We start from the raw sequence: 24,725 nt of genomic DNA, 5'->3' as shown, positions 1-24,725 counted from the left end.
AGTATGCTTGGGGTCATTGTCCACTTGGAAGACCCATTGCGACCAAGCTTTAACTTCGAGACTGATGTCTTGAGGTGATGCTTCAATATATCTACGTAATTTTCAATCCTCATGATGCCATCTATTTTGTGAAGTGCACCAGTCCCTCCTGCAGCAAAGCACCCCCACAACATGATGCTGCCACCCCTGTACTTCACGGTTAGGATGGTGTTCTTCGACTTGCAAGCATCCCCCTTTTTCCTCCAAACATAACGATGGTCATTATGGCCAAACAGTTCTATTTTTGTTTCATCAGACCAGAGGACATTTCTCCAAAAAGTACGATCTTTGTCCCCATGTGCAGTTGCAAACAGTAGTCTGGCTTTTTTTATTGTGGTTTTGGAGCAGTGGCTTCTTCCTTGCTGAGCGGCCTTTCAGGTTATGTTGATATAGGACTCGTTTTACTGTGGATATAGATACTTTGGTACGTGTTTCCTCCAGCTTCTTCACAAGGTTCTTTGCTGTTGTTCTGGGATTGATTTGTACTTTTCACACCAAAGTACGTTCATCTCTAGGAGATAGAATGTGTTTCCTTCCTGAGCGGTATGAGAGCTGCGTGGTCCCATTGTGTTTATACTTGCATACTCTTTTCTGGAATGTTCCAAGCTGTTTAAAGGCACAGTCAACTTAGTGAATGTAAACTTCTGACCCACTGGAATTGTGATACAGTGAATTATAAGTGAAATAATCTGTCTGTAAACAATTGTTGGAAAAATTACTTGTGTCATGCACAATGTAGATGTCCTAACCGACTTGCCAAAACTATAGTTTGTTAACAAGAAATGTGTGGAGTGGTTGAAAAACGAGTTTTAATGACTACAACCTATGTGTATCTAAACCTCCGACATCAACTGTACTTATCAACTGTGAGTTGTCAATCCATTTTGTCTCTCCTGCTCTTTTGTAGCTCTACCCCTTTCAATTGTCTAGCAAGCAGTCATACCGGTTTAGCCCACTAGGGACTTATCAATGCATTGTGTTAGTAACCAATATCTACTGTTTGTTTGTTATGTATTTCTGTGATTATTTAGTTAGTAAATAAATAATTAAGCCAATTTGTATATTGCTGATTCATCATTTAGGCTAGGGTTCGTGCAGATATCCAAGGGTTTGCGACATTCAGTAATGAGAACTGATGAGGTAATAACGATACATCAATAGAAGACTAATCGATAAGATATGTCAATTTCTGAAGAGTCGATTCAGGAAATAGAGACTCCATAAACATTTTCCCGTGGTGCCTTCCTAGTTAATTAAAGTTTACATGATTAGTTTAATCACGTAATAATAATTACACATAGAGAATTGATTTGATAAAATAACAGTCATCACATTTAATGATATTCCAGACACAACACTATCATTGTCCAAACACACCAAGAAAGTCGCGAAGAACGATTTATCCCCCTCAGGGGACTGAAAAGATTTGGCATGGTTACCCAGATCCTCAAAAAGTTATACAGCTGCACCACTGAGAGCATCGTGACCGGTTGCATCACCGCCTGGTATGGCAACTGCTCGGCATCAGACCGTAAGGCGATACAGAGGGTAGTTCATCACTGGGGCCAAGCTTCCTGCCATCCAGGACCTATATACTAGGCGGTGCCATAGGAAGGCCCAAAAAAATTGTCAGACTCCAGTCACCCAAGTCATAAACAATTCCCTCTGCTACTGCACGGCAAGCGGTAACGGAGCACCAAGTCTGGGTCCAAAAGGCTCCTTAACAGCTTCTACCCCAAGCCATAAGGCTGCTGAACAATTAATCAAATGGCCACCCAGACTATTTGCATTGACCCCCCCCCCTTTGTTTTTACACTGCTTCTACTCGCTGTTTAATATCTATGCATAGTCACTTTACCCCTACCTACATGTACAAATTACCTCAACTAACCTGTACCCCCGGACATTGACTCGATACCGGTACCCCCATATCCTTTTTTTCTACTTTAGATTATTTTGTAAATCTTTTCTTAACACTATTTTCTTAAAACTGCATTGTTGGTTAAGGGCTTGTAAGTAAGAATTTCATGGTAAGGTCTACCTACACCTGTTGTATTCGGCGCATGTGACAAATAAAATTTGATATAATCATGGGTACCTTTGCCCAGTGACAGGCAAAGATATTGCTGCCATTTTTGGCAATGACAGAATCCCATCTCCATGGCACTGTAATGCAGCAACATATTAAAGTTAAACTGTACATATCATTTTGGCATTTTTCTATTGGTTTTGTCTACACATAAAATGGATCCATCACTGATTTTGATTATCAAGCTGTAAAAAGCATGCATTTGAAAACTACAGTTTAATTTAGTGGTCCACCAATCAGCTTTCTGCCAAGCAGGGAACATTTTTGAAATCATTGGTGTAAGCATATCTTTTATGCGTATCATACCTTATCTAAATATATTTTTATGGCTTTGTATTTAAGCAATTCATTTAACAGAGCATATCCAAAGGTTTTTGGACAGCTACCCTAAACTGGATCCATATCTACAGTATATTGCAAATAGGTCTATTGTAAGTAGGACGTTTTGAAGATGTCTCGTATCGTCTTTCAATGAACAAACCATCTTAAAGTTTTTACCGGTGTGCTGGGCACGACCACCTTACTCACTCTGTGGTGTTTAAGTTAGATGTTTTGTGTTTAGTCCTAAGGCTGTTGACTTACCCGGCTTGTACTCCTTTGTTCTTGTTCACGTTGATGGTGGTGATGGAATGCTTTGCCCCGGACTGCACCTCCCAGTCCACAGTCCACTGGGCATTCTTTGACTTGGTTTGCAGAAGATTCACCCCTTTCTTCGCCTTGACCCTGTAATCGACAGATAAAAGGAATAAATCAACTTTATGAACAGTTCATGATTTATCTGCGAGGTCAGAGGCTGTCGGTTTGTTTTTATACTATAGTTCCACCATGTGCACTGTATTACATTGGGGCAAATACAATTTCAAAAGATCAATCATTGAAAGTTAATGTAGATCAGTGGTCACCAACCGGTCGATCACGGCATTCCTAGTCAATCACTAAACATTTCTGTAGAATAGTCAACGATAAAGCCTTGCGCTCCTTGTGCTGTTGGAGGTAGATGCACTTGATTCAGAAGCCCTGCATACCGGGTAGGCAAAGTTTTCCCATTTTGAACCATTTCATTTGTCTGAAGGGAGCTGAAGCAAGCTAAATCAAGTGCGCCTACTGCACTGGCCAATCGGATAGCTTAAATCACTGAGCCTACAGCTTCCACAACCCAACAGAAAAGTTTGATACTAGCCTACATGAGATTTCATAACTTTTAAACCATAACCAGAGAGAGATTGTGAAACAATACAGCAAAGAGCGAGTTCATGTTTTTATTCAGCACTGTCAACACTGTTTTTATTCAACACTTTTGCAAAACATAAAATGTGCTTCTCCCTACTCCCACTCGCGCTACAACCAGCACTGCAGCTACAATGAATATATCAGTAGGCATTAATTTTTATTATTAGCAGCTTGTTGTGTCTATTTTTATATCGAGGAATATTTCACCATCTCTGGTCATAGGAACAACATGAATTTGTGCATTAGGCATAAAAAACCTGGTGCGACTCAAGTTTCACCATCAGGTTAAGCTTACTGCACAAACATAATTCCTACAGAAGTATTTTTATTAGGTTAATGTTGCATAGGCTTACATTTTTTAAGTCATGTTAAAAACAATAATCTGAGCGGTAGATCTCCGCTTGCTTTTTGACTCCGAAAGTGACCTCGACTCCGAAAAGGTTGGTGACCGCTGATGTATATGGACAATATGGTGATATATCTTATCTAAAGACAAAGGCTATTGCACTTGAGAGTATTTCTCAATCAGCCAACTGTATATTAAGCATCAGGAAAATGATAAAAATCCACTCCATATTCTTTTGCTCCATAATCTTTTGAGAGAGCCTAAATATTGTACTGCACAACGGTTTTTAAGACTATGATCCATTTCAGTGACTCTGATTAATTCCCCCATATAAATGAGAGGGTATGAGGAATGTGAATTGAGCTTGCCCTAGCACTCGCACAAAGCCGAGTAATGAGTGAGCGTAGCAAATCAGAAAGGTTCAGCTGTGACTAGTAATAAGCACTGATTCTGTAATACTCTCGCCAGCTTTGTAGCTCTGATAGAGGAAAATGGAGGAGCCTGTGTGAACTACTTCGGCTAAGACACTACTATTATTTATTAATTCCACACAGATGCCGTCTGCCATGGCAACTTCTATTAAGCACTGCGCTGAAGTGGATGACTGCTAAACAAGAGCGGTTAGCTCTAAATGCTCCTAATCCTTCAAGGCCATATAGCTAAAATGTATTGAGTGCAAACACAAACTCTGAAAGAGCATTTAAGAAATGACTTCTCTTTAACCCTCACTGTGTTTTAATTAACTGTTGTATGTAACCTTGTATGTAACCTATGGAGAATCATCTTGTTTAGCACATTTAGCTAACGTGGATTGGTGCATAGCTCTTCATCCATCTAGTCTTGAATACATTTCTCAGATTGTCAAAGAGTGTGGTTAACACCTTCAAACACAACAATCCAGCGATGGATCTATGCAACGGAAAGCAACTATATTGAGTGACAGGTGCTCCTTGCCTCTGGATCATGAACAGCAATCTCAACAATCATCTCGAGCACTCCCAATATCTATCTTGTTTATCACTCCAAGTAAACAGCTTCGAGGTTTGACAATCAGTACAGAGCCTTGCAGCTGAAGAGCCGGAGGAAAAGAGAAGGAAGAAAACCTGGCTGGCAGGGATATGTTCTTAAGAGGGGCATGCTGGGAAAATTAGAATGTTCGAGCCAAGGAGATATCAGAGGGGATCGCAAATCAAAAACCTGCAACTGGCAATGTTCACATCTGATACAGAATTGACTCATATCTTTGTTGCAGTGCAGTGGAAGACACAGCTGTGAACCAAATTGTGTGTTTTCCAGAGGTTTGATGGTAACTAATTAACATAACATGATGATGCGTACAGTTAAGGCTTGTCAAAACAGCAAACTCCTTCCCATTTGTGCAACTTGGAGAGGATAAGAGTCAGCAGTATGCCTGGCAGGTTGTTCTGCGACCTATACATCAGAATTCTGACCATATTTCTCCAGGCTCTTGTAATCATATATACATTTTATTTTATTTAACTAGGCAAGTCAGTTAAGAACAAATTCTTATTTTCAATGACAGCCCCTTGTTCAGGGGCAGAATGACAGATTGTTACCTTGGGGATTTGATCTAGCAACCTTTCAGTTACTGGCCCAACGCTCTAACCACTAGGCTACCTGCCACCCCAAGGCTGACCAAAAATGTAAAAAGGGTGACAGCAAATTCATTGAGGGGGTGAATCTTTCTGCCGGCGTAACCCCCAACTGGTTTCAAACGCTCCCTCCCTTTGAACTGCCTGCTCCCTTTGCACTCCCTCCCTTTGCCTTTGAACTCCCTCCCTTTGCCTTTGAACTGCCTGCTCCCTCTGCACCCCCTCCCTTTGCCTTTGAACTGTCTGCTCCCTCTGCACTCAACTGATGACTGGACCATGACCAAGAGAGGCTGCAGCTCCCTGTTTTTCAATGAGGCCTAGGTTTACTCTTATCTCCCGCTCTACGCTGCTGACTGCCCTCTGAAAAAACACCTTCATTTTCAAATGGGAAATCTCTGAAGGTGCAAGGCAAGATTTGAATCTCTGTACGCAGTTATCGCACGCATCTTTCCCTAGGGAGTGAATCTGTGTGGAGGAACGGTGCACACCTGGAGTGTGCCCTTTCCAAACAGTAAACCCACAAACAGAGTTGGATTGGTTTGGTTCAGATGAAAGAAGACGGCTCTAAAGATCTAGCCCAGCTCCAAGTGTCACCTTCAGTACCAAGCTATGATGAGCAGACCACCTCCCGGTAAACAAGACAGAACACAGTGGGACTCTAACTGTTCAAAGTTGGCAAGGAGTCAACACCAAGACTTGGTTGTTAATGTGGTTTCAAGCCATCTGAATCCATGGCTTATAGGCAGTATTAATCCAGATAGCCCGTTACACTATGTTTATTCTTCACATTTACACAAGTCAAATTACAGCAAAGAGAAGGTTTTAACTGGAAACTAAAATATTAATAGAAACACTGTTGATTGTTCTTTAGGTTCGAGTCTAGTGCCCAATCCAGCCATATCTGCCTCTTCCCTCACTTTCCTTCCCCGTTTTCAGGCTCTCCCAGACACAACTCTCCTGTGTGTGAAATTATCCAGCATTCACAACAAATCCTTTGTTTAGAGACCACTCACAGATTGCACATCAGTTTTTTGGCAGTTGCTAGAGGTAGCATGTTGTGGTGGGGAGTGACAAAAACAAACATTTGACCATGTTGGCGGTGACAACAGCTCACAGATAAAGTGATTTGCCACCGTTGGGAGGCCAACGTTGGGCTTTCACGTCGGTACCCTCGGCAGACCTCGATGAGCAAACGCAGGCAAAAAAGTTAATAAATAGGAACTAAAATGTCAGCACTAGAACGTCTCAAAGGCATAATCTGCACTCCCTTTTGCTCTACTGTAAAAACAGGGCCTCTTCAACAACTAAATCTGGTCAGCAAAGCCTTTTTCCACTCATTCTGTCGACTGAAGCTCCATTAGTTTTTCTGATAGGCCACGTTACAGACAATTTCTCCACTTGGAGTTCTGCAGTCAAAACAAATTCCCATTCCATGACAATATATTATTTGGCTATCAATGTATGCTTGTCCTTGGCCCTGTGCTTGATGCAGTGCCCATTTCACGTGACGTGAGTCAATCCGTGACATAACAGCTCGCCATGATATGTTCAAGGAAGCTTGCGAAACCTTATTATATGTTTCCAGGACTTTGCACCCTTGAATTGGCAGCTTTTTAAAAATGTTATTTAACTAGGTAAGTCAGTTAAGAACACATTCTTATTTACAATGACGGCCTTCCCCAGCCAAACCCAGACGATGCTGGGCCAATTGTGCGCCGCCCTATGGGACTCCCAATCACGGTAGGATGCGATACAGCCTGGATTGGAACCAGGGACTGTAGTGATTCCTCTTGCACTGAGATGCAGTGCCTTAGACCGCTGCGCCACTCGGGAGTCCGAGTTTGATGTAATGTGAGGCTCAAACATATTCCGGTGCCACTCCACATAAGCCATGAATTGCACTGACAGAGCTATTATTTAAAAACTGCCACAACCATGGATTATGTTTACAAGGTGCGCTGCTAGTGAACTGCTGTAGAAAATATCACAAGAGACTAGTAAATAACCTTTTACACAAAGGCACCATTCAACAGGGGTTCATTGAAGGTCCACAAGTAGTTCATGAGTAGTTATTTATTGAATTGTGATCTCAGATATTGTGTATGCCGGACCTTGAGACTCACTGTTCGGCATAAAATACAATGTTGACCATAGTCCTTTCTGATATCCCTCGTACCTGTACATTATATCAAAAGTAAAGTCTCATCAGGCACAAAGTTGACTAAAGAGATAGAGAGAGCAAGAGAGAGACCTAAGTTTTTGCATCGCCTCGGGGGAGCAGCACATGCCTCCTGCTCATTATTGTGGGAATATGAGAGGAACATCAATACGAGGCTGTGTCAACCTCCCTCTCTAGCCATGTGGACATTCTGCCATAATTGGCAGCGGGCAGCCATCAGGACAGATGTTCGCTTTGCAAAGAGATGCCTGGCACCCCAAAAAGATTGGATGCACTTGTCACACTGCTGACGCTCGCTCCTCTGACGGTAAACCGAGTGGCCAGCCTAGGCCACGTGAAGGGGCAGCCGCCACGGGTCGGGAATTATCAGTATTTTCAGTAATCTCTCGCTAAAACAATAGACGATAAGGGACGTGGACAGCGAGGGATGACCCGACAGTCAGGATTTACACTAATCTGACAAATCATCTGAGGAGAAATGGACCAAAGGCACGTATAATATGTTTTCTTGGGGCTCTTCGAAGATGCAGAGTATAGGAGCGTATAACTGTCGATCTGATAGGGCTCCACATGAGCATGCGTAAAGTGTATTAATCTGCGGCGAGGGCAAAAGGAGCCGAAAAAGAGAAACTGTTTTGACAAAAGCAGGAAAGGTTAACCGAATAATGACGATCATGTTTGTATTCGTAACTATCCAACTACCAATCTCAAAATGCAAAACAACTTTTAAGTTATCCTGATTATTTGAGCTGATAAAAGCTTGCACTTAATTTGATCAGCTTTACACCTGGCCCCTTGTTTTGACTCATCTAGCGGTCATGGCAGGGTTAAGTAGTTTCCACAAACCAAATAGGCAGTGAGAAAAAGTGTAGAAAACCAAAACAGAGAAGATGTAGAGCTGCCTCATAACAATCACGACAAGTCAAATATGGCTCCTGACTACTTACAATGAAATGCAATTACAGTACCCAAAACAGAGGCTGCCTGGGAGGGAGGAGGGGTTGAGAGAGCAGGTACGGCTCCTGTCTTATCTTTAAGTAGTGAGGCTGATGCGTTTCCCTCAAGTGGAGACTCCATTATCTGTGCCCTGATGGCACTGATGCAAATGCAGCCATCTGCACACACACATACGCACACACACACACAAACATGCAGGTGCACACACTCAGGCACACAAACACACACCCTGATGGCACTGATGCATGCAGCTATCTGCACACACAAACACTTATGCACACACACACACAAACCATAGATACACACACACAGGCACTGCATGACGGTGGTAGGGACAACGGTGGCTGGGAATCCGTCCTCCTGGAAAACAATTATTCTAAGTAGTTTTCCCATCAGCCGGAGCCATGAGCAGAAGACCCTCGGGTGAGCCAGAACCTTTCTGTGGAGGCAATCGGGAAAAAGCCGCTCTCCAATTTATTTGATAAGGCAAGTGGAACTGAGCGCTGCCAACAGACGCAGAGAACAAGAAAATCAGGGCTTCTCTGAAACCAAGTTGGTGAAATGTTCAGAGTTCACGAGAGAGAGAGAGAGAGAGAGAGAGAGAGAGAGAGAGAGAGAGAGAGAGAGAGAGACATTTGCACATATATGAATGCTGCCAGAACAAAACAAGTTGTCACATTGTGATTGGATACTCGGTTACTCTCTGTGAGGAATCTGAATACCAATACACTTGACATGGTAAAATGATTTTCAGGGCGGGGGAGCCTTGACGATTACACAGGAAGCAGTGTGAGATTAAGTGCCGGGGAGAATTCTATTATTGTTATGCGGTTCAGAGAGCTTCTCCATCCGTCTTGATGCGGCGTCTCATCTCTCGACCCCTCTTGCCAACAGGAAATAAACATTAGCGCCATATTAATTTGATGGCGAGATAAATGTCATTTTGAGCACTTCTAAAGATCAACGAAATATCAGATTATATCCAGTGCTCATTGAATGTCAGAGGAAATACAGGAGACCTGGGATGGACTGACAGAGTAAGGAAACAAGAGGACAAAAGGGACAATCCCTCGATTTGGGTCAGCTTGTTTTTGGAAGGCCCCACATACATCTTAAAGCGTCCGGTACAAAAATTTTAACTAAAAGAGAAAAACAACTCCCACCAATTGATTGAACGATTACACAAGATGATAACAGTGGGGATCGGCGAGCACACGGCTTCCTAACGCAAACCCAGAGCTTCTAAACAGTGATGCCTCATGCTGCTGTTGCTGCTGTGAGTGGGCCAGTTCTGTTCTCCAAAGGAACCCTCTTTTCATCCTTTTCTCTCACGCACCATCTCTCATTATGTTCACACTGTTCTGTCAACCATACCTCCCCTTTCTACTCCCATGCACGATTCCCTTCCTCCTTCACCCCCTCGCCCCCTTGCTCCTTCCTCACTCAATGTCTATCCTCTTCAATAAATTACTTCCAACACATAGCTGTTCAATTAAACTTTTACTAGATATTGCTGGGGGCTTGTCTGTCTAATCAGGGGCTCTGTAGATATAGGTAATTCGTCTCACTAACCTACTATGTCGGGTGCCCTGATAAACCATCATGTAGCAGTCATGGCCTGTATTGACCAGCACCTATAAAGATAATTGCATTTTCATATCTCCCCAGTGAAATGGAGAGCAGTCATCCTTATAGACAGTAAATGGAGAAGACAGCTACTCACTGGCGCAACCTCCTCCTTTACTGCCCTGCAACACAGACTCTCAGACTCCTAGTTCTACTATATGGGTGTTGTGGAAGTGCAATACCACGAAGAAGCCACCAGGTGGCCCTCTGCTCACTGGGAGAAAGGGGGATGCCGAAGTGGGGCTTTGAGAGACATACTGGGTGGGGAAGGTGTTAAAGTTATATTGGGTGGGGTTTTGGTGTTAATAAATGCAAAATGTGATCCTCACATGATAAGATATGCTGCGATTTCAAGCTGGATTCAAAAGGACAATCGCTAGTTTGCCATATACCCTATCTGGACTGTGTTCATCTTTTTCCCATTTCTAGACTTCGGGCAGGTGCTTCAGACCCACATAGCCAGGTGATTTATCAACAAATGATACTCAGTTTGGGCAATGTCTCGATAAATGTGTAAAAAAAAAAAAATCAACATCACCTAAGTCATTAAGCATCTCTCCACAAAAAACAAAGATACAAAAAATGTTGAAAGGAAATAAAGCTAACCAGTAGCACTGCAGCGTGCTTCCAAATGGCATGTTACCATTACTCCCTGCGACCTCCGCCTTAACTCCAGGTGGAAATGTGCCACTGTTTAATATACTCCGACCTGTCCTCACTGCAACCTCGCCTTAATCTATTTCCCCAGGCTGCTGTTAAATCGCTCTGCTTCAGCTCCCTCCATCTGCTCCCTTTCTTACCCTCCTCCCTCTCTTAACCCTCCCTCACTGATCCAAATGACTGTGCATTGAGTTTAACGCTGATTAGGAGGCAGCGCTATCCAGTTCACCACTCTTGGAGTTGGAGGAGGAGAGCAACAGCGTAGGGAGATATATCTGTCTGCATATTGGTTGGTTGGTTCCCCTGGCCAGCGATTACACGCCCATAGTGAATTTGGACAGTCGTTGTCCAGGATGGCCTTTTTTTAAATCAAAATAAACACATCCAGACTGCCTCAAATGAGGTCTCCATCTACAATCAAAGCAAAATGTGCTGAGCTCTGGGTTTCAAAGTCAATATGGGATCTAGGTTACACACCTCCCATATAACTTCATTTTTGAAAACGATGGAAGATGGTTTGTAAAGTGGGAGCGGCTAAGCCAAATGAAGCGTAACATGGAGGCAGCGCAGTTGATCGGTATTGTAACTGACCCTGATAATGATAACGATCACTGGCCATCAAACTGTAAAACATCAAGCGTGTGCAATAACTAATAAAAACAATGCGGGATAGTAAAACTCAGCAAAATCACTCAAGGCCTGGTGCATTAGGTGAGGGCTGCGGAATGACTTGGATTGCATTTCAAGAGGTTATTCCACTCCAACACACACACACACACACACACACACACACACACACACACACACACACACACACACACACACACACACACACACACACGAACCCAGTCAGGGTTCCACCCCAAAATCCTAAGGGGGCACAAAGTATGCCATAATCATTATACTTAAATCTATGTGTAAAAAATCTGTTTATTTTTCTGCATATCTAAGCATACCTCTTGAGCTGTCTATCTTCCTGACAGTTTTTTTTTTTTAAGAAACAAAATACTTCTCTGCATCTCTGCTAAGATCTGGGTAAAATATTGAAAGGAATGTAAGTGTTATTCAGTACATTTAGTAATTGCTTGCTTTTGTAAAGTCTACCAACCTTGCCAGCAGGCATGCCAGCTACGATAGTTAGACAAGCTACTGTAACTTGATTGATAGCCTGAAATGGCTTCTTGGTAGGTAATTATGTTGGGAGATTGGAAACCTATCGGGGCTAGCTAAAGCCAATTTCATAAAATTGCTAGGTGGCTTGTAGTATTACAGAGAAACAACAAACAATGATCTTTTTTTAAACAGGACAAATCTGAGGGGCACGTGCCCCTGTGCCCTCTATGGGCATGACGCCTCTGAAAAAAATAAAAAATAAAACATTGACAGGGGTGACAATGACACCACCCCCTCTTTAAAAAAAGAAAGCCATGGAATACCTAGATCGCTGAGCTGGAAGAGTGCCCTAACCCGTCGTCGTTGCCGTGACAATTTGCAATCCATGTTACATCAAGGGCTCAGACCAGATCACGAGGCATCATGGCTGATGAGGGAACATGTACCTTTCACACGCTCAGGGCCATGTGGTTTTTACAGCAAGTTTGCTGAAATGGAAGAAAGCATTATTTTGTGCAACCAGGCTTTTATAAAAGCAGCGTAAAACTCTCTCGATCTCACTCTCCTCTTTCTCTCCCTCCTACATGAGACAGGGCAGAGCAACTAAGGACAAAACCTAACCCTGAGCTGAGCCTGCTGACTGTGCCAGGCAGGCCTAGCACATTTGGTATTTCCCCCCCCCCCCTGGACTATTATTGGTGGGGTATTATTTGTCAGAGAGGTAGTGTGACACAATGCCCAAGGCATTGACACATCATCTTTCTAAGGCAATTGAAGCCAACAATAGCATTTCAAAGCCATTGACATGAAAATAAACCATTGACATGAAATCACGACAAATTACAGTGCATTCAGAAAGTATTCAGACCCTTTGACTTTTTCCACATTTTGTTACGTTGCAGCATAATTCTAAAATGGATTAAATACATTAAAATCCTTAGCAATCTACACACAATACCACTTAACGACAAAGCAAAAACAGGTTTTAGAAATTTTTGCAGATGTATAAAACATAAAAAACAAATATACCTTATTGACATAAGTATTCAGACCCTTTGCTATGAGACTCGAAATTGAGTTCAGGTGCAACCTGTTTCCATTGATCATCCTTGAGATGTTTCTACAACTTCATTGAAGTCCACCTGCGGTAAATGTCTATATAAAGGTCCCACAGCTGACATTGGATGCCAGAGCAAAAACAAGCCATGAGGTCGAAGGAATTATCAGTAGAGCTCAGAAACAGGATTGTGTTGAGGTGCAGATCTTTAAAAGGGTACCAAAAAATGTTTTGCAGCATTGAAGGTCCCAAAACACACAGTGGCCTCCATCATTCTTAAATGGAAGAAGTTTGGAACCACCAAGGCTCCTAGAGCTGGCCGCCCGGCCAAACTGAGCAATTGGGGAGAAGGGCATTGGTCAGGGAGGTGACCAAGAACCCACTAACCACTCTGATAGAGCTCTAGAGTTCCTCTGGGGAAATGAGAACCTTCCAGAAGGACAACCATCTCTGCAGCACTCCACCAATCAGGCCTTTATGGTAGAGTGGCCAGACGGAAGCCACTCCTCAGGAAAAGGCACATGACAGCTGCTTGGAGTTTGCCAAAAGGCATCTAAAGACTATCAGGCCATGAGAAACAAGATTCTCTGGTCTGATGAAAACAGGGTTGAACTCTTTGGCCTGAATGCCAAGCATCATGTCTGGAGGAAACCTGGCACCATCCCCTACGGTGAAGCATGGTGGTGGCAGCATGTTTTTCAGCGGCAGGGACTAGGAGAATAGTCAGGATCGAGGGAAAAGATGAACGGGGAAAAGTACAAAGAAATCCTTGATGAAAACCTGCTCCAGAGAGATCAGGACCTCAGACTGGGGCGGAGGTTCGCCTTCCAACAGGACAACAAACCTAAGCACACAGCCAAGATATTGCAGGAGTGGCTTCGGGACAAGTCTCTGAATGTCCTTGAGTGGCCCAGCCAGAGCCCGGACTTAGACCCAGTCGAACATCTCTGGAGTGACCTGAAAATAGCTGTGCAGGAACGCTCCCCATCCAACCTGACGGAGCTTGAGAGGATCTGCAGAGAAGAATGGGAAAAACTCCCCAAATACACGTGCACCAAGCTTGTAGCTTCATACCCAAGAGGAATCAATGCTGTAATGACTGCGGAAGGTGCTTCAACAAAGAACTGAATAGGGTCGAAATACTTATGTAAATGTGATATTGGGTGATATATAAATTAGCAAACATTTCTAAAAACCTGTGTTGGCTTTGTCATTTATGGGGTATTGCGTGTAGATTGATGCGGAAAAACATGTTAGCCTGACAACATGTGGAAAAAGTCAAGGGGTCTGAATACATTCTGAAGGCACTGTATATTCCACTTCAAAGCGAGCTTCGTATTTGGGTTTTTCAAGAAAATGAGGGTAAGAAAGAAAACGTTCAAAATTAACCAGTGACTGGGGCTATTCTATCAAATCTCCATTATAACAAATGAATGTAAAATCATTCATTTCTCATGGAAGGGAACAGGCCCACCAATCAGTTGCCATGGGAACAAATGATGCCGTGAACCAGGCAAATTATTAAATAATGTGTACCAATTTGTAGGGAAATGAGTTCTGTCACTTGTGTCTCTTGGCAAAATATTTGAGAGACTTAATTTTCTATTGAAAAAAGCCAGGAAGAGAATAAAGCAACGTTCTCTCCCACTGTAAGAGTTGTGTGCTGAAAATAAATGAAGACTTCTCTCTTGTGTTTAGCATCTGCTTTGGTATTAAAGATTGAAGTGTCCAAATGTTAGACGGAGAAGGGCTTGGGTCACGGAAATCTTGTCTTAGCCTACTGCTGCAAAACCCTATACATTTCCCCAGATGCAATTCACAGCATACTTTCGGAATATTTGCCATGTGTGCGATCCTCATAGTATCTGGCATCACAGCTGAGCTGTATATCGAAACTCATGTGATTGGATAAAAGGATTACTTTCAGTTGAGTGTTAGAATTTAAAAGCATTGACATTAATGTTGGTGTAATGACTTTGGATGCCAAACTGGATCCCTTTAAATACGAGATTAAACTTTATTAACCTAAAGGGGTGAAAAACGAATGCTGTTTAGTACATATGGTTGAGTTTCACATACTTTGAAAGGTCACATAAAATCACCTCTAATATACGCCAATATAGTATGGTGGCTGGTAAATTTAATTTCATTCCCAAATTATACAGCTTGATTATACAATATCTTGTTTAATGTCAATACTTCAACTAATATGGCCATATGACATACTCTCATATCAGTATGTAGGCCAGTATAGTAGCATAGTAGCAGTAGCTAGCCTCAGCATTAGCCACCAATGAAAAGAGTGGCACTCCTATACCACATTTCTACTCCTCCGTTCCATTTCTCCACATACCACCCCCAACTCCCAGAACACCTGGCCCCCTTGTCCTGATCCTAAACACCACATATCATGCCCTGAGGGACTCCTTGGCACAATAATGGCATGCCGAGCCCGAAGTCTGGGGACTTCTGCTGGAACATGGCTGTCTGTTCCAATCGGCTGTCTGCCGTACACAGGGCTCCCCTACTCTGACAACACACAGTCCAAACAGGGGCTTAGTGGGCACACAGTGTGGAGCCACAGAGGGAGAAGTCCACCCCGCATGGCTCGTTATGTGTTGTCTTAAAGTTCTGGAGGAACAGCTGCTGAGATGAGGGATCAGCTTAGCATCAATTGTTACGCATAGAGAACGAGGCATAGAGAACAAAATCAAAAGCACTAGGGTGGCTAGCTGCTGTGTTGCCGGTTTTTATTAGTAAGAATAGATGTAGATTTGATAGTGCCATCTTTTGATCTTATTATAGCGGTAAGCATACCATCTGATGGCAAAAATGGCTGCTCAACACAAGGGAGTATTAGGATTCCAGGAGACCCACCACAACACTGTATCCTATGGGAATCTCTCCATGGTGCACTTGTCTGGAAACACAACGATGCCTTCAGAAACTCACTTTTTTCACCCTACACAGCCACATTTTTATTCTAGGCTAGAAGGCAGACATGAAGCGCGAGGGAGAGAGATTCCAATCAGCTATTTCATGGCTGTTTTTACCCTGGGTCTCTTGATTGTCTATTGGGCTTTAATAACTTCAATAAAACGGTAAGGGGGTCATGGCTCTCTCACAGAGCTGAGAGGCTGCGGCACTAAATAGCCATTAGAGAGCATGGGAGGGCATAGGAAATATCCATAACAAATCTGCCCCAGTGAGCTGGCAGACATCAATAATAAGGGGCTCCAGCTTCTCAAATGTATTCTCAATTAAATCAGCCTCACATAATGACCTCGGTCCAAGGGAGGCCAAGGGAACATCCACTGAGGGTCCTTTGGAAAAAAATAGAGAAACGTGTTTGGTCAGAGCTGTCATGGGGGCTTTACCCTAGCCTGCTATGGGGTTGGAGTGCAGCTGCATCAGAATACAGGTGGAGGAAAATATCAACAGTGATATTGCTTGGAGGATGGAAAGGCCAACTCAGGTTGAGATGCCCGAGGAATAGAGAGAGGCATTTCACTAACGAGAGGTGGTGAATTGCTTAAAACCAACATTTTCAGGAACAGTGGCAATACCCTGACATTCAGTTTAGCTGAATACGCAACTGTATGCAACTGCAATACAGAAACGTGTTTCTAGTTTCTCTTATAAAAGGTCTGACAAGCAAATCTTTATTTTACCTTATCAATAATTTGTTGCCTTTACATAAACAATGTTCAAACTGCTCACATTTTCATGATACATACTTAGCATTCACCATGCTAGGTTTGCTAGCTAACCTTGTCACCCCTCAATAGAGGGTAATCAAAATGGTTCGAAACCTGTCACCACTTAGGAAATACACATACAATGGGTCACATCCAGCTAATCACTACACCAAATCTACATTACGCCTCTATTCGAAAAGTGGCCATATTTGGACAACTTCACCGCTACTTGTGGCGAGGCAAGCACCATTTTTTGATTAATTGATTATGCTATGGGGAGGTGGCTGTAGAGAGCGAATGAGTGAGTTGAAGTCTCTGATGTGAGTAATTCTATTGAGTAATTCTGGTGACAAAATCTGTTTAAAGGCAGCATTCATCTTGCCGGCGACCATTGAAGGCAGCAACCACTCAGCTAATACTCAACCCAAGGATAGACATCAATATGGGAAAAGTCAGGTTAATCAAGCATGAGTATTGCAGCACTCATACAGTCCATTCGGAAATCTTCTTTGAAAAGGTGTTGCCGAAAGATAGGGCAGCCGCGCTTCTAGCCCCTAGGCAACTTTGCAGTATTTTGTTTTTTTATGTGTTATTTCGTACACTATTAGCCCAGAAAATTATGTGTGTTATTACATTCAACCGGAAAGAACGTTTGGACATCAGAGAGGCGGTAACTCACCAGCATTACGACCAGGAATACGACTTTTTTTTTCTTCTTTTCAATTACCCCCAGGGCAATTGAACTGATTCCAGAGGCTGATCCAAAGCACCGCAGGTGAAGAAGAGGTATTCGGAGTGGACTCCAAGTCCGACTCAGGAGGCACGCACATGTTCAGTCTCTGGATAATAAAGTTGACGAGCTCAGGGCGAGTATTTCCTTCCAGAGACATCAGGGATTGTAACATACTCTGTTTCATGGAAACATGGCTCTCTCTGGATATACTGTCTTTGTCCGTACAGCCAGTTGGGTTCTCAGTTCATCATGCTGACAGGAATAAATATATCTCCGGGAAGAAGGAGCGCAGGGGTGTATGTTTCATAATTAACTACTCATGGTGTGATTGAGATAACATACAGAAACTAAAGTCCTTTTGTTCACCCGACCAAGAATACCTCACAATCAAATGCTGTCCGTATTACCTCCCAAGAGAATTCTCTTCAGTTAGTCACAGCCGTGTATATTCCCCCTCAAGCCGATATCACGACGGCCCTCAACAAACTTTATGCAAACTGGAAACCACATATCCTGAGGCCGCATTTATTGTAGCCAGGTATTTTAACAAAAATAATCTGAGGAAAACACTACCGAAGTTCGACTAACACATTGGTTGTAGCACTCGAAATGACTACAATGCCCTCCCCAGCCCTCCCTTCGGAAAATCTGATGACAACTCCATTTTGATCCTTCCTTCCTATAGGCAGAAACTAAAACACGAAGTAATCGTGCTATGGACAATTGAGCGCTAGTCTGACCAATCGGAATCTATGCTTCAAGATTGTTTTGATCAGGCGGACAGGGATATGTTCTGGGTAGCCTCGAACAATAATATCGACGATAGGTTCCGGGTATGTTGTACCCACTGTGACTATTAAAATCTACCCAAACCAGAAACAATGGATAAATGACAGCATTTGCGCAAGACTGAAAGTGCGTACCACCGTATTTAAACATGGCAAGGTGACTGGGAATATTGCTGAATACAAACAGTGTAGTTATTCCCTCCGTAACACAATCAAACAGGCAAAATGTCAGTACAGAGACAAAGTGGAGTCACAATTCAATGGCTCAGACAACAGACCTATGTGGCAGGGTCTATAGACAATCGCGGACTACAAAGGGAGAACCTGTCAACGCGGAATACCGACGTCTTGCTTGCGGATAAGCTAAACACCTTTTTTCACCTGCTTTGAGGATAACACTGCGCCACCGATGCAGCCAGCTACAAAGGACTGTGGGCTCCCGTTCTCCGTGGCCGACGTGAATAAGACATTTAAGCGTGTTAACCCTCACAAAGCTGCTAGCCCAGAAAGGCCGCTCAGCAAGGAAGAAGCCACTGCTCCAAAACCGCCATAAAAAAGCCAGACTACGGTTTGCAACTGCACATGGGGACAAAGATCATACTTTTTTGACAAATGTCCTCTGGTCTGATGAAACAAAAATAGAACTGTTTGACCATAATGACCATCGTTATGTTTGGAGGAAAAAGGGGGATGCTTGCAAGCCGAAGAACGCCATCCCAACCGTGGGGTTGCAGCATCATGTTGTGGGGGTGCTTTGCTACAGGAGGGACTGGTGTACTTCACAAAATAGATGGCATCATGAGGGTGGAAAATTATGTGGATATATTGAAGCAACATCTCAAGACATCAGTCAGGAAGTTAAAGCTTGGTCGGAAATGGGTCTTCCAAATGGACAATGGCTTAAGGACAACAAATTCAAGGTATTGGAGTGGCCATCACAAAGCCCTGACCTCAATGGGCAAATGGGCCAATGGGCAAATGGGTCTTCCAAGTGGACAATGACCCCAAGCATACTTCCATAGTTGTGGCAAAATGGCTTAAGGACAACAAAGTCAAGGTATTGGAGTTGCCATCACAAAGCCCTGACCTCAAACCTATAGAAAATGTGTGGGCAGAACTAAAAACCGTGTGCGAACAAGGAGGCCTACAAACCTGACTCAGTTACTCCAGCTCTGTCAGGAGGAATGGGCCAAAATTCACCCAACTTATTGTGGGAAGCTTGTGGAAGGCTATCCGAAACGTTTGACCCAAGTTAAACAATTTAAAGGCAATGCTACCAAATACTAATTGAGTGTATGTAGACTTCTGACCCACTGGGAATGTGATGAAAGAAATAAAAGCTGAAATAAATACTTCTCTGCTATTATTCTGACATTTCAAATTCTGAAAATAAAGTGGTGATCCTAAGACAGGCAATTTCTTACGAGGATTAAATGTCAGGAACTGTGAAAAACTGAGTTTAAATGTATTTGGTTGAGGTGTATGTAAACTTCCAACTTCAACTGTATGTAAGAATGCTGTTCATTGACTATAACTCAGCACCAGATTACCCTCCAAGCTAATCATTAAGCTTGGGGCCCTGGGTCTAAACCCCACCCAGTGCAACTGGGTCCTGGACTTCTTGACGGGCCGCCACCAGTTGGTGAAGGTAGGAAACAACACCACTTCGCTGATCCTCAACACAGGGGCCCCACAAGGATACGTGCTCAGCCCCCTCGTGTTCTCGCTGTTTACTCATGACTGCGTGGTCATGCACGCCTCCAACTCAATCATCACGTTTGCAGACGACACAACAGTAGAAGGCCTGACTACCAACAACGACGAGACAGCCTACAGGGACCTGGGAGAGTGGTGTCAGGAAAATAACCTCTCACCCAATGTCAACAACACAAAGGAGCTGATCGTGGACTTCAGGAAAAAACAGAGGGAGCACCCCCCATCCACATCTATGGGACCGCAGGAGAAGGTGGAAAGCTTTAAGAAGAGTCTTGGTGGTTCCAAACTTCTTCCATTTAAGAATGATGGAGACCACTGTCTTCTTGGGGACCTTCAATGCTGCAGAAATATTTTGGTACCCCTCCCCAGATCTGCGCCTCGACACAATCCTGTCTCTGAGCTCTACGGACAATTCCGTAAGTATTTAAGTTTTTTTAAATAAGGTTGTTTAGTTTTTTTTAAATTTGCACAAATTTCAAATAAACTGTTTTTCTTTGTGGAGTATTGTGTGTAGGAATAATAATAATTTCATACATTTTAGACCCCTTGAAAAAGACAAGGGGTCTGAATACTTTCCCAAATGCACTGTATCTGTGGTATTAAAAATTACTGACTCGGTGGATTTCACAGAGTTTGGCTTGACAGTCTTGTCTTAGAATACATACAAAATGAAGTTTACCATGAAACATGTCATTGGAATGTTGAGAAGTAGATCAAATCAGACCGATCAGCAATGGACTTTGCACCCCATGTACCAATGACCTCCCTTAGAATCAGTCCAATATATTCCCACACGTTTATTCCATTGGTGTTCCAATGGATATCAGCATGAGCTGTTTGAGCCCCTCGTTCACCATTACTCATTCCCTTTAATGTAGGCTTCCACTGGATAGGCTCCTTGGCCATGTGCCGCCCCTTTTAACATTGAGCAACAACCAGGGGAGGGGGGAAATGCAACACAAACTGCACATCATATCTGTGTCCCAAAGGGCACCCTATTCCCTATGTAGTGCACTATTTAGGGAATGGGTGCTATTAGGAACGCACATATGCCACCTCCCTGAGTCCAAGAGAGATGTGGCACAGAGGGGGGCTGGGAGCTGCAGGGGAGGCTGGCTTCACGCCATGGCCTCTCTGATCCAACATCCATTTGCCACCCTGTCTCCTCCAAGACTACCGCACTTCTAGCGCACGGGGCATGTTTGTGCCTTGCAGAGTGTGTGTGTGTGTGTAGTCTCTGTGTACTTGTAGTCTGTGCTTGCACTCTCATCTCTCCTTGTGATTCTGTGACTGTGTGTGCAGTCTCTGTATGATTGAAATGATCTGTGTGTGTAAGCGAGGCTCTTTGTAGTGTGTGTGTGGCAGTCTCTTTGTGCTTGGAATCTGTCTATGTGTGTAAGCGTCTTTATAGTGTGTGTGTGTGTGTGTGTGTGTGTGTGTGTGTGTGTGTGTGTGTGTGTGTGTGTGTGTGTGTGTGTGTGTGTGTGTGTGTGCGTGTCTCTGCCTGGGTGATGGTGTCAGCGAGCCACACGACATATGCACCCAGCAGCCTGTCTCACCCGCCTGTTCTGGAGAGATACTTACTTACGCTGGCGCACATGTAAATGGGCCTACCCTTATCTCTGAGCCTCAGGCACAGCCCCCTGGGAAATGTGAGGCGTGGCAGTGGAAGGAGACCGGGAGAGCATTGACCAGGCAAAGCCCTTAGGTGCTGGACTGCAGGACATTGTGTCTGTGTCAAGGTAAGCACAGTAATGTACTCCAATTACCTTGCACCCCCATGCCCCTCGTTTGAATCATTTAAAGTTCTCTGTTCAAAACACACTTCAATGACAAAAGCCATTCCATGAAGCCACCAAGGCAAAGCAATTTTCTCCGCTGCGTCATAAGGCGAGCTGAGACAAGCTGTTATTTTTCTCTCTGTTGAAAATCGAAAAATTGGAAGACATAAGGACCGGGATGCTCTACCAAGCATGCCTTGTGTACACAGTACCTTCAGAAAGTATTCATACTCTACTTATTCCACATTTTGTTGTTTTACAGCCTAAATTCAAAATGGATTACACATCTACACACTATACACCATAATGACAAAGAGAAAAACATGTTTTATACATCTTTTTCAAATTTACTGAAAATTAAATATAGAAATAAACTCAGCAAAAAAGAAACGCCAACTCACTGTCAACTGCGTTTATTTTCATCAAACTTAACATGTGTAAATATTTGTATGAACATAAGATTCAACAACTGAGACATAAACTTTACAAGTTCCACAGACATGTGACTAACAAACATGGAATAATGTGTCCCTGAACAAAGGGGGGAAGGGGGGTCAAAATCAACAGTAACAGCCAGTATCTGGTGTGGCCATCAGCTGCATTAAGCACTGCAGTGCATCTTCTCTTCATGGACTCATGGATTGAGATCCGGGCTCTTCCCTGGCCATGGCAGAACACTGACATTCCTGTCTTGCAGGAAATCATGCACAGAATGAGCAGAATGGCTGGTGGCATTGTCTTGCTGGGGGATCATGTCAGGATGAGCCTGCAGGAAGGGTACCACATGAGGGAGGAGGATGTCTTCCCTGTAACGCACAGCGTTGAGATTGCCTGCAATGACAACAAGCTCAGTCCGATGATGCTGTGACACACCACCCCAGACCATGAAGGACCCTCCACCTCCAAATAGATCCTGCTCCTGAGTACAGGCCTCGGTGTAATGCTCATTCCTTTGAAGATAAACGCAAATCCGACCATCACCCCTGGTTAGAAAAAACCGCGACTCGTCAGTGAAGAGCACTTTTTGCCAGTCCTGTCTGGTCCAGCAACTATGGGTTTGTGCCCATAGGCGACGTTGTTGCCGGTGATGTCTGGTGAGGACCTGCCATACAACAGGCCTACAAGCCCTTAGTCCAGCCTCTCTCAGCCTATTGCGGACAGTCTGAGCACTGATAGAGGGATTGTGCTTTCCTGGTGTTACTCGGGCAGTTGTTGTTGTCATCCTGTACCTGTCTCGCAGGTGTGATGTTCGGATGCACCGATCCTGTGCAGGTGTTGTTACACGTGGTCTGCTACTGCGAGGACGATCAGCTGTCCGTCCTGTCTCCCTGTAGCGCTATCTTAGGCGTCTCACAGTACGGACATTGCAATGTATTGCCCTGGCCACATCTGCAGTCCTCATGCCTCCTTGCAGCATGCCTAAGGCACGTTCACACAGATGAGCAGGGACCCTGGGCATCTTTCTTTTGGTGTTTTTCAGAGTCAGTAGAAAGGCCTCTTTAGTGTCCTAAGTTTTCATAACTGTGACCTTAATTGCCTACCGTCTGTAAGCTGTTAGTGTCTTAATGACCGTTCCACAGGTACATGTTCACTAATTGTTTATGGTTCATTGAACAAGCATGGGAAACAGTATTTAAACCCTTTACAATGAAGATCTGTGAAGTTATTTGGATTTTTACAAATTATCTTTGAAAGACAGGGTCCTGAAAAAGGGACGTTTCTTTTTTTTGCTGAGTTTATTTAATTTACATAAGCATTCACACCCCTAATTGAATACATGTTAGTAGAGGTCGACCAATTAATCGGAATGGCCAATTAATTAGGGCCGATTTCAAGTTTTCATAACAATCGGTAATCGGTATTTTTGGCCACCGATTTGCCGATAAAAAAAAACAAAACTGTATGCTTTAAAAAAACATTTTTTTAACCTTTATTTAACTAGTCAAGTCAGTTAAAGAACACATTCTTATTTTCAATGACGGCCTAGGAACGGTGGGTTAACTGCCTTGTTCAGGGGCAGAATGACAGATTTTTACCTTGTCAGCTTGGGGATGCAACCTTACGTTAACTAGCCCAACGCTCTAACCACCTGCTTTACGTTGCCAAGGTAAGTTGCTAGCTAGCATTAAACTTATCTTATAAAAAAACAATCAATCAATCATAAACACTAGTTAACGACACATGGTTGATGATATTACTAGTTTATCTAGCCTGTCCTGCTTTGCATATAATCGATGTGGTGCGCATTCGCGAAAAAGGACTGTCTTTGCTCCGACGTGTACCTAACCATAAACATCAATGTCTTTCTTAAAATCAATACACAAGTATATATTTTTAAACCTGCATATTTAGTTAATATTGCCTGCTAACATGAATTTCTTTTAGCTAGGGAAAATGTGTCACTTCTCTTGCAAACAGAGTCAGGGTATATGCAGCAGTTTGGGCCGCCTGGCTTGTTGCGAACTGTGAAGACTATTTCTTCCTAACAAAGACAGCAGACTTCGCCAAACGGGGATGATTTAACAAAAGCACATTTGCGAAAAAAAGCACAATCGTTGCACGACTGTACCTAACCATAAACATCAATGCCTTTCTTAAAATCAATACACAGAAGTATATATTTTTAAACCTGCATATTTAGCTAAAAGAAATCCAGGTTAGCAGGCAATATTAACCAGGTGAAATTGTGTCAGTTCTCTTGCGTTCGTTGCACGCAGAATCAGGGTATACAGAATCTGCCTCGATGCTAACTAATTTGCCAGAATTTTACGGAACTATGAAATAACATTGTAGGTTGTGCGATGTAACAGGAATATTTAGACTTATGGATGCCACCCGTTAGATAAAATACGGAACGGTTCCGTATGTCACTGAAAGAATAATGTTTTCGAGATGATAGTTTCCGGATTTGACCATATTAATGACCTAAGGTTTATTATATTATAGTTAAGTCTATGATTTGATATTTGATAGAGCAGTCTGACTGAGCGGTGGTAGGCAGCAGCAGGCTCGTAATAGTCAAAGGTATATGGTTTAGAGAGAAATAGTCGACGCGTCATAATTCCTGTAATAACTTGCGGCTGAACTTGAAAGGGATACC

The 24,725-nt window shown here is 43.3% G+C and overlaps 1 protein-coding gene across 2 annotated transcripts in view; it reads right to left on the bottom strand.

The window, feature by feature from the left end:
* The window catches only part of LOC106567556 (transmembrane protein 132E), a 397,095-nt gene that overhangs the window by 61,065 nt on the left and 311,305 nt on the right, over nucleotides 1–24,725 (bottom strand). For both annotated transcript variants that reach the window (XM_014137017.2, XM_014137016.2), the window contains exon 3: nucleotides 2,711–2,851. In XM_014137017.2, the coding sequence (XP_013992492.1) occupies nucleotides 2,711–2,851 (141 nt within the window). The remainder of the gene's footprint in view (nucleotides 1–2,710; nucleotides 2,852–24,725) is intronic.

Source organism: Salmo salar, chromosome ssa13 (genome assembly GCF_905237065.1).
Source record: "Salmo salar chromosome ssa13, Ssal_v3.1, whole genome shotgun sequence".
Taxonomy (NCBI): Eukaryota; Metazoa; Chordata; class Actinopteri; order Salmoniformes; family Salmonidae; genus Salmo; species Salmo salar.
Note: the sequence above shows the minus strand (reverse complement) of the source record. Positions and strands in the feature narration are given on the sequence as shown.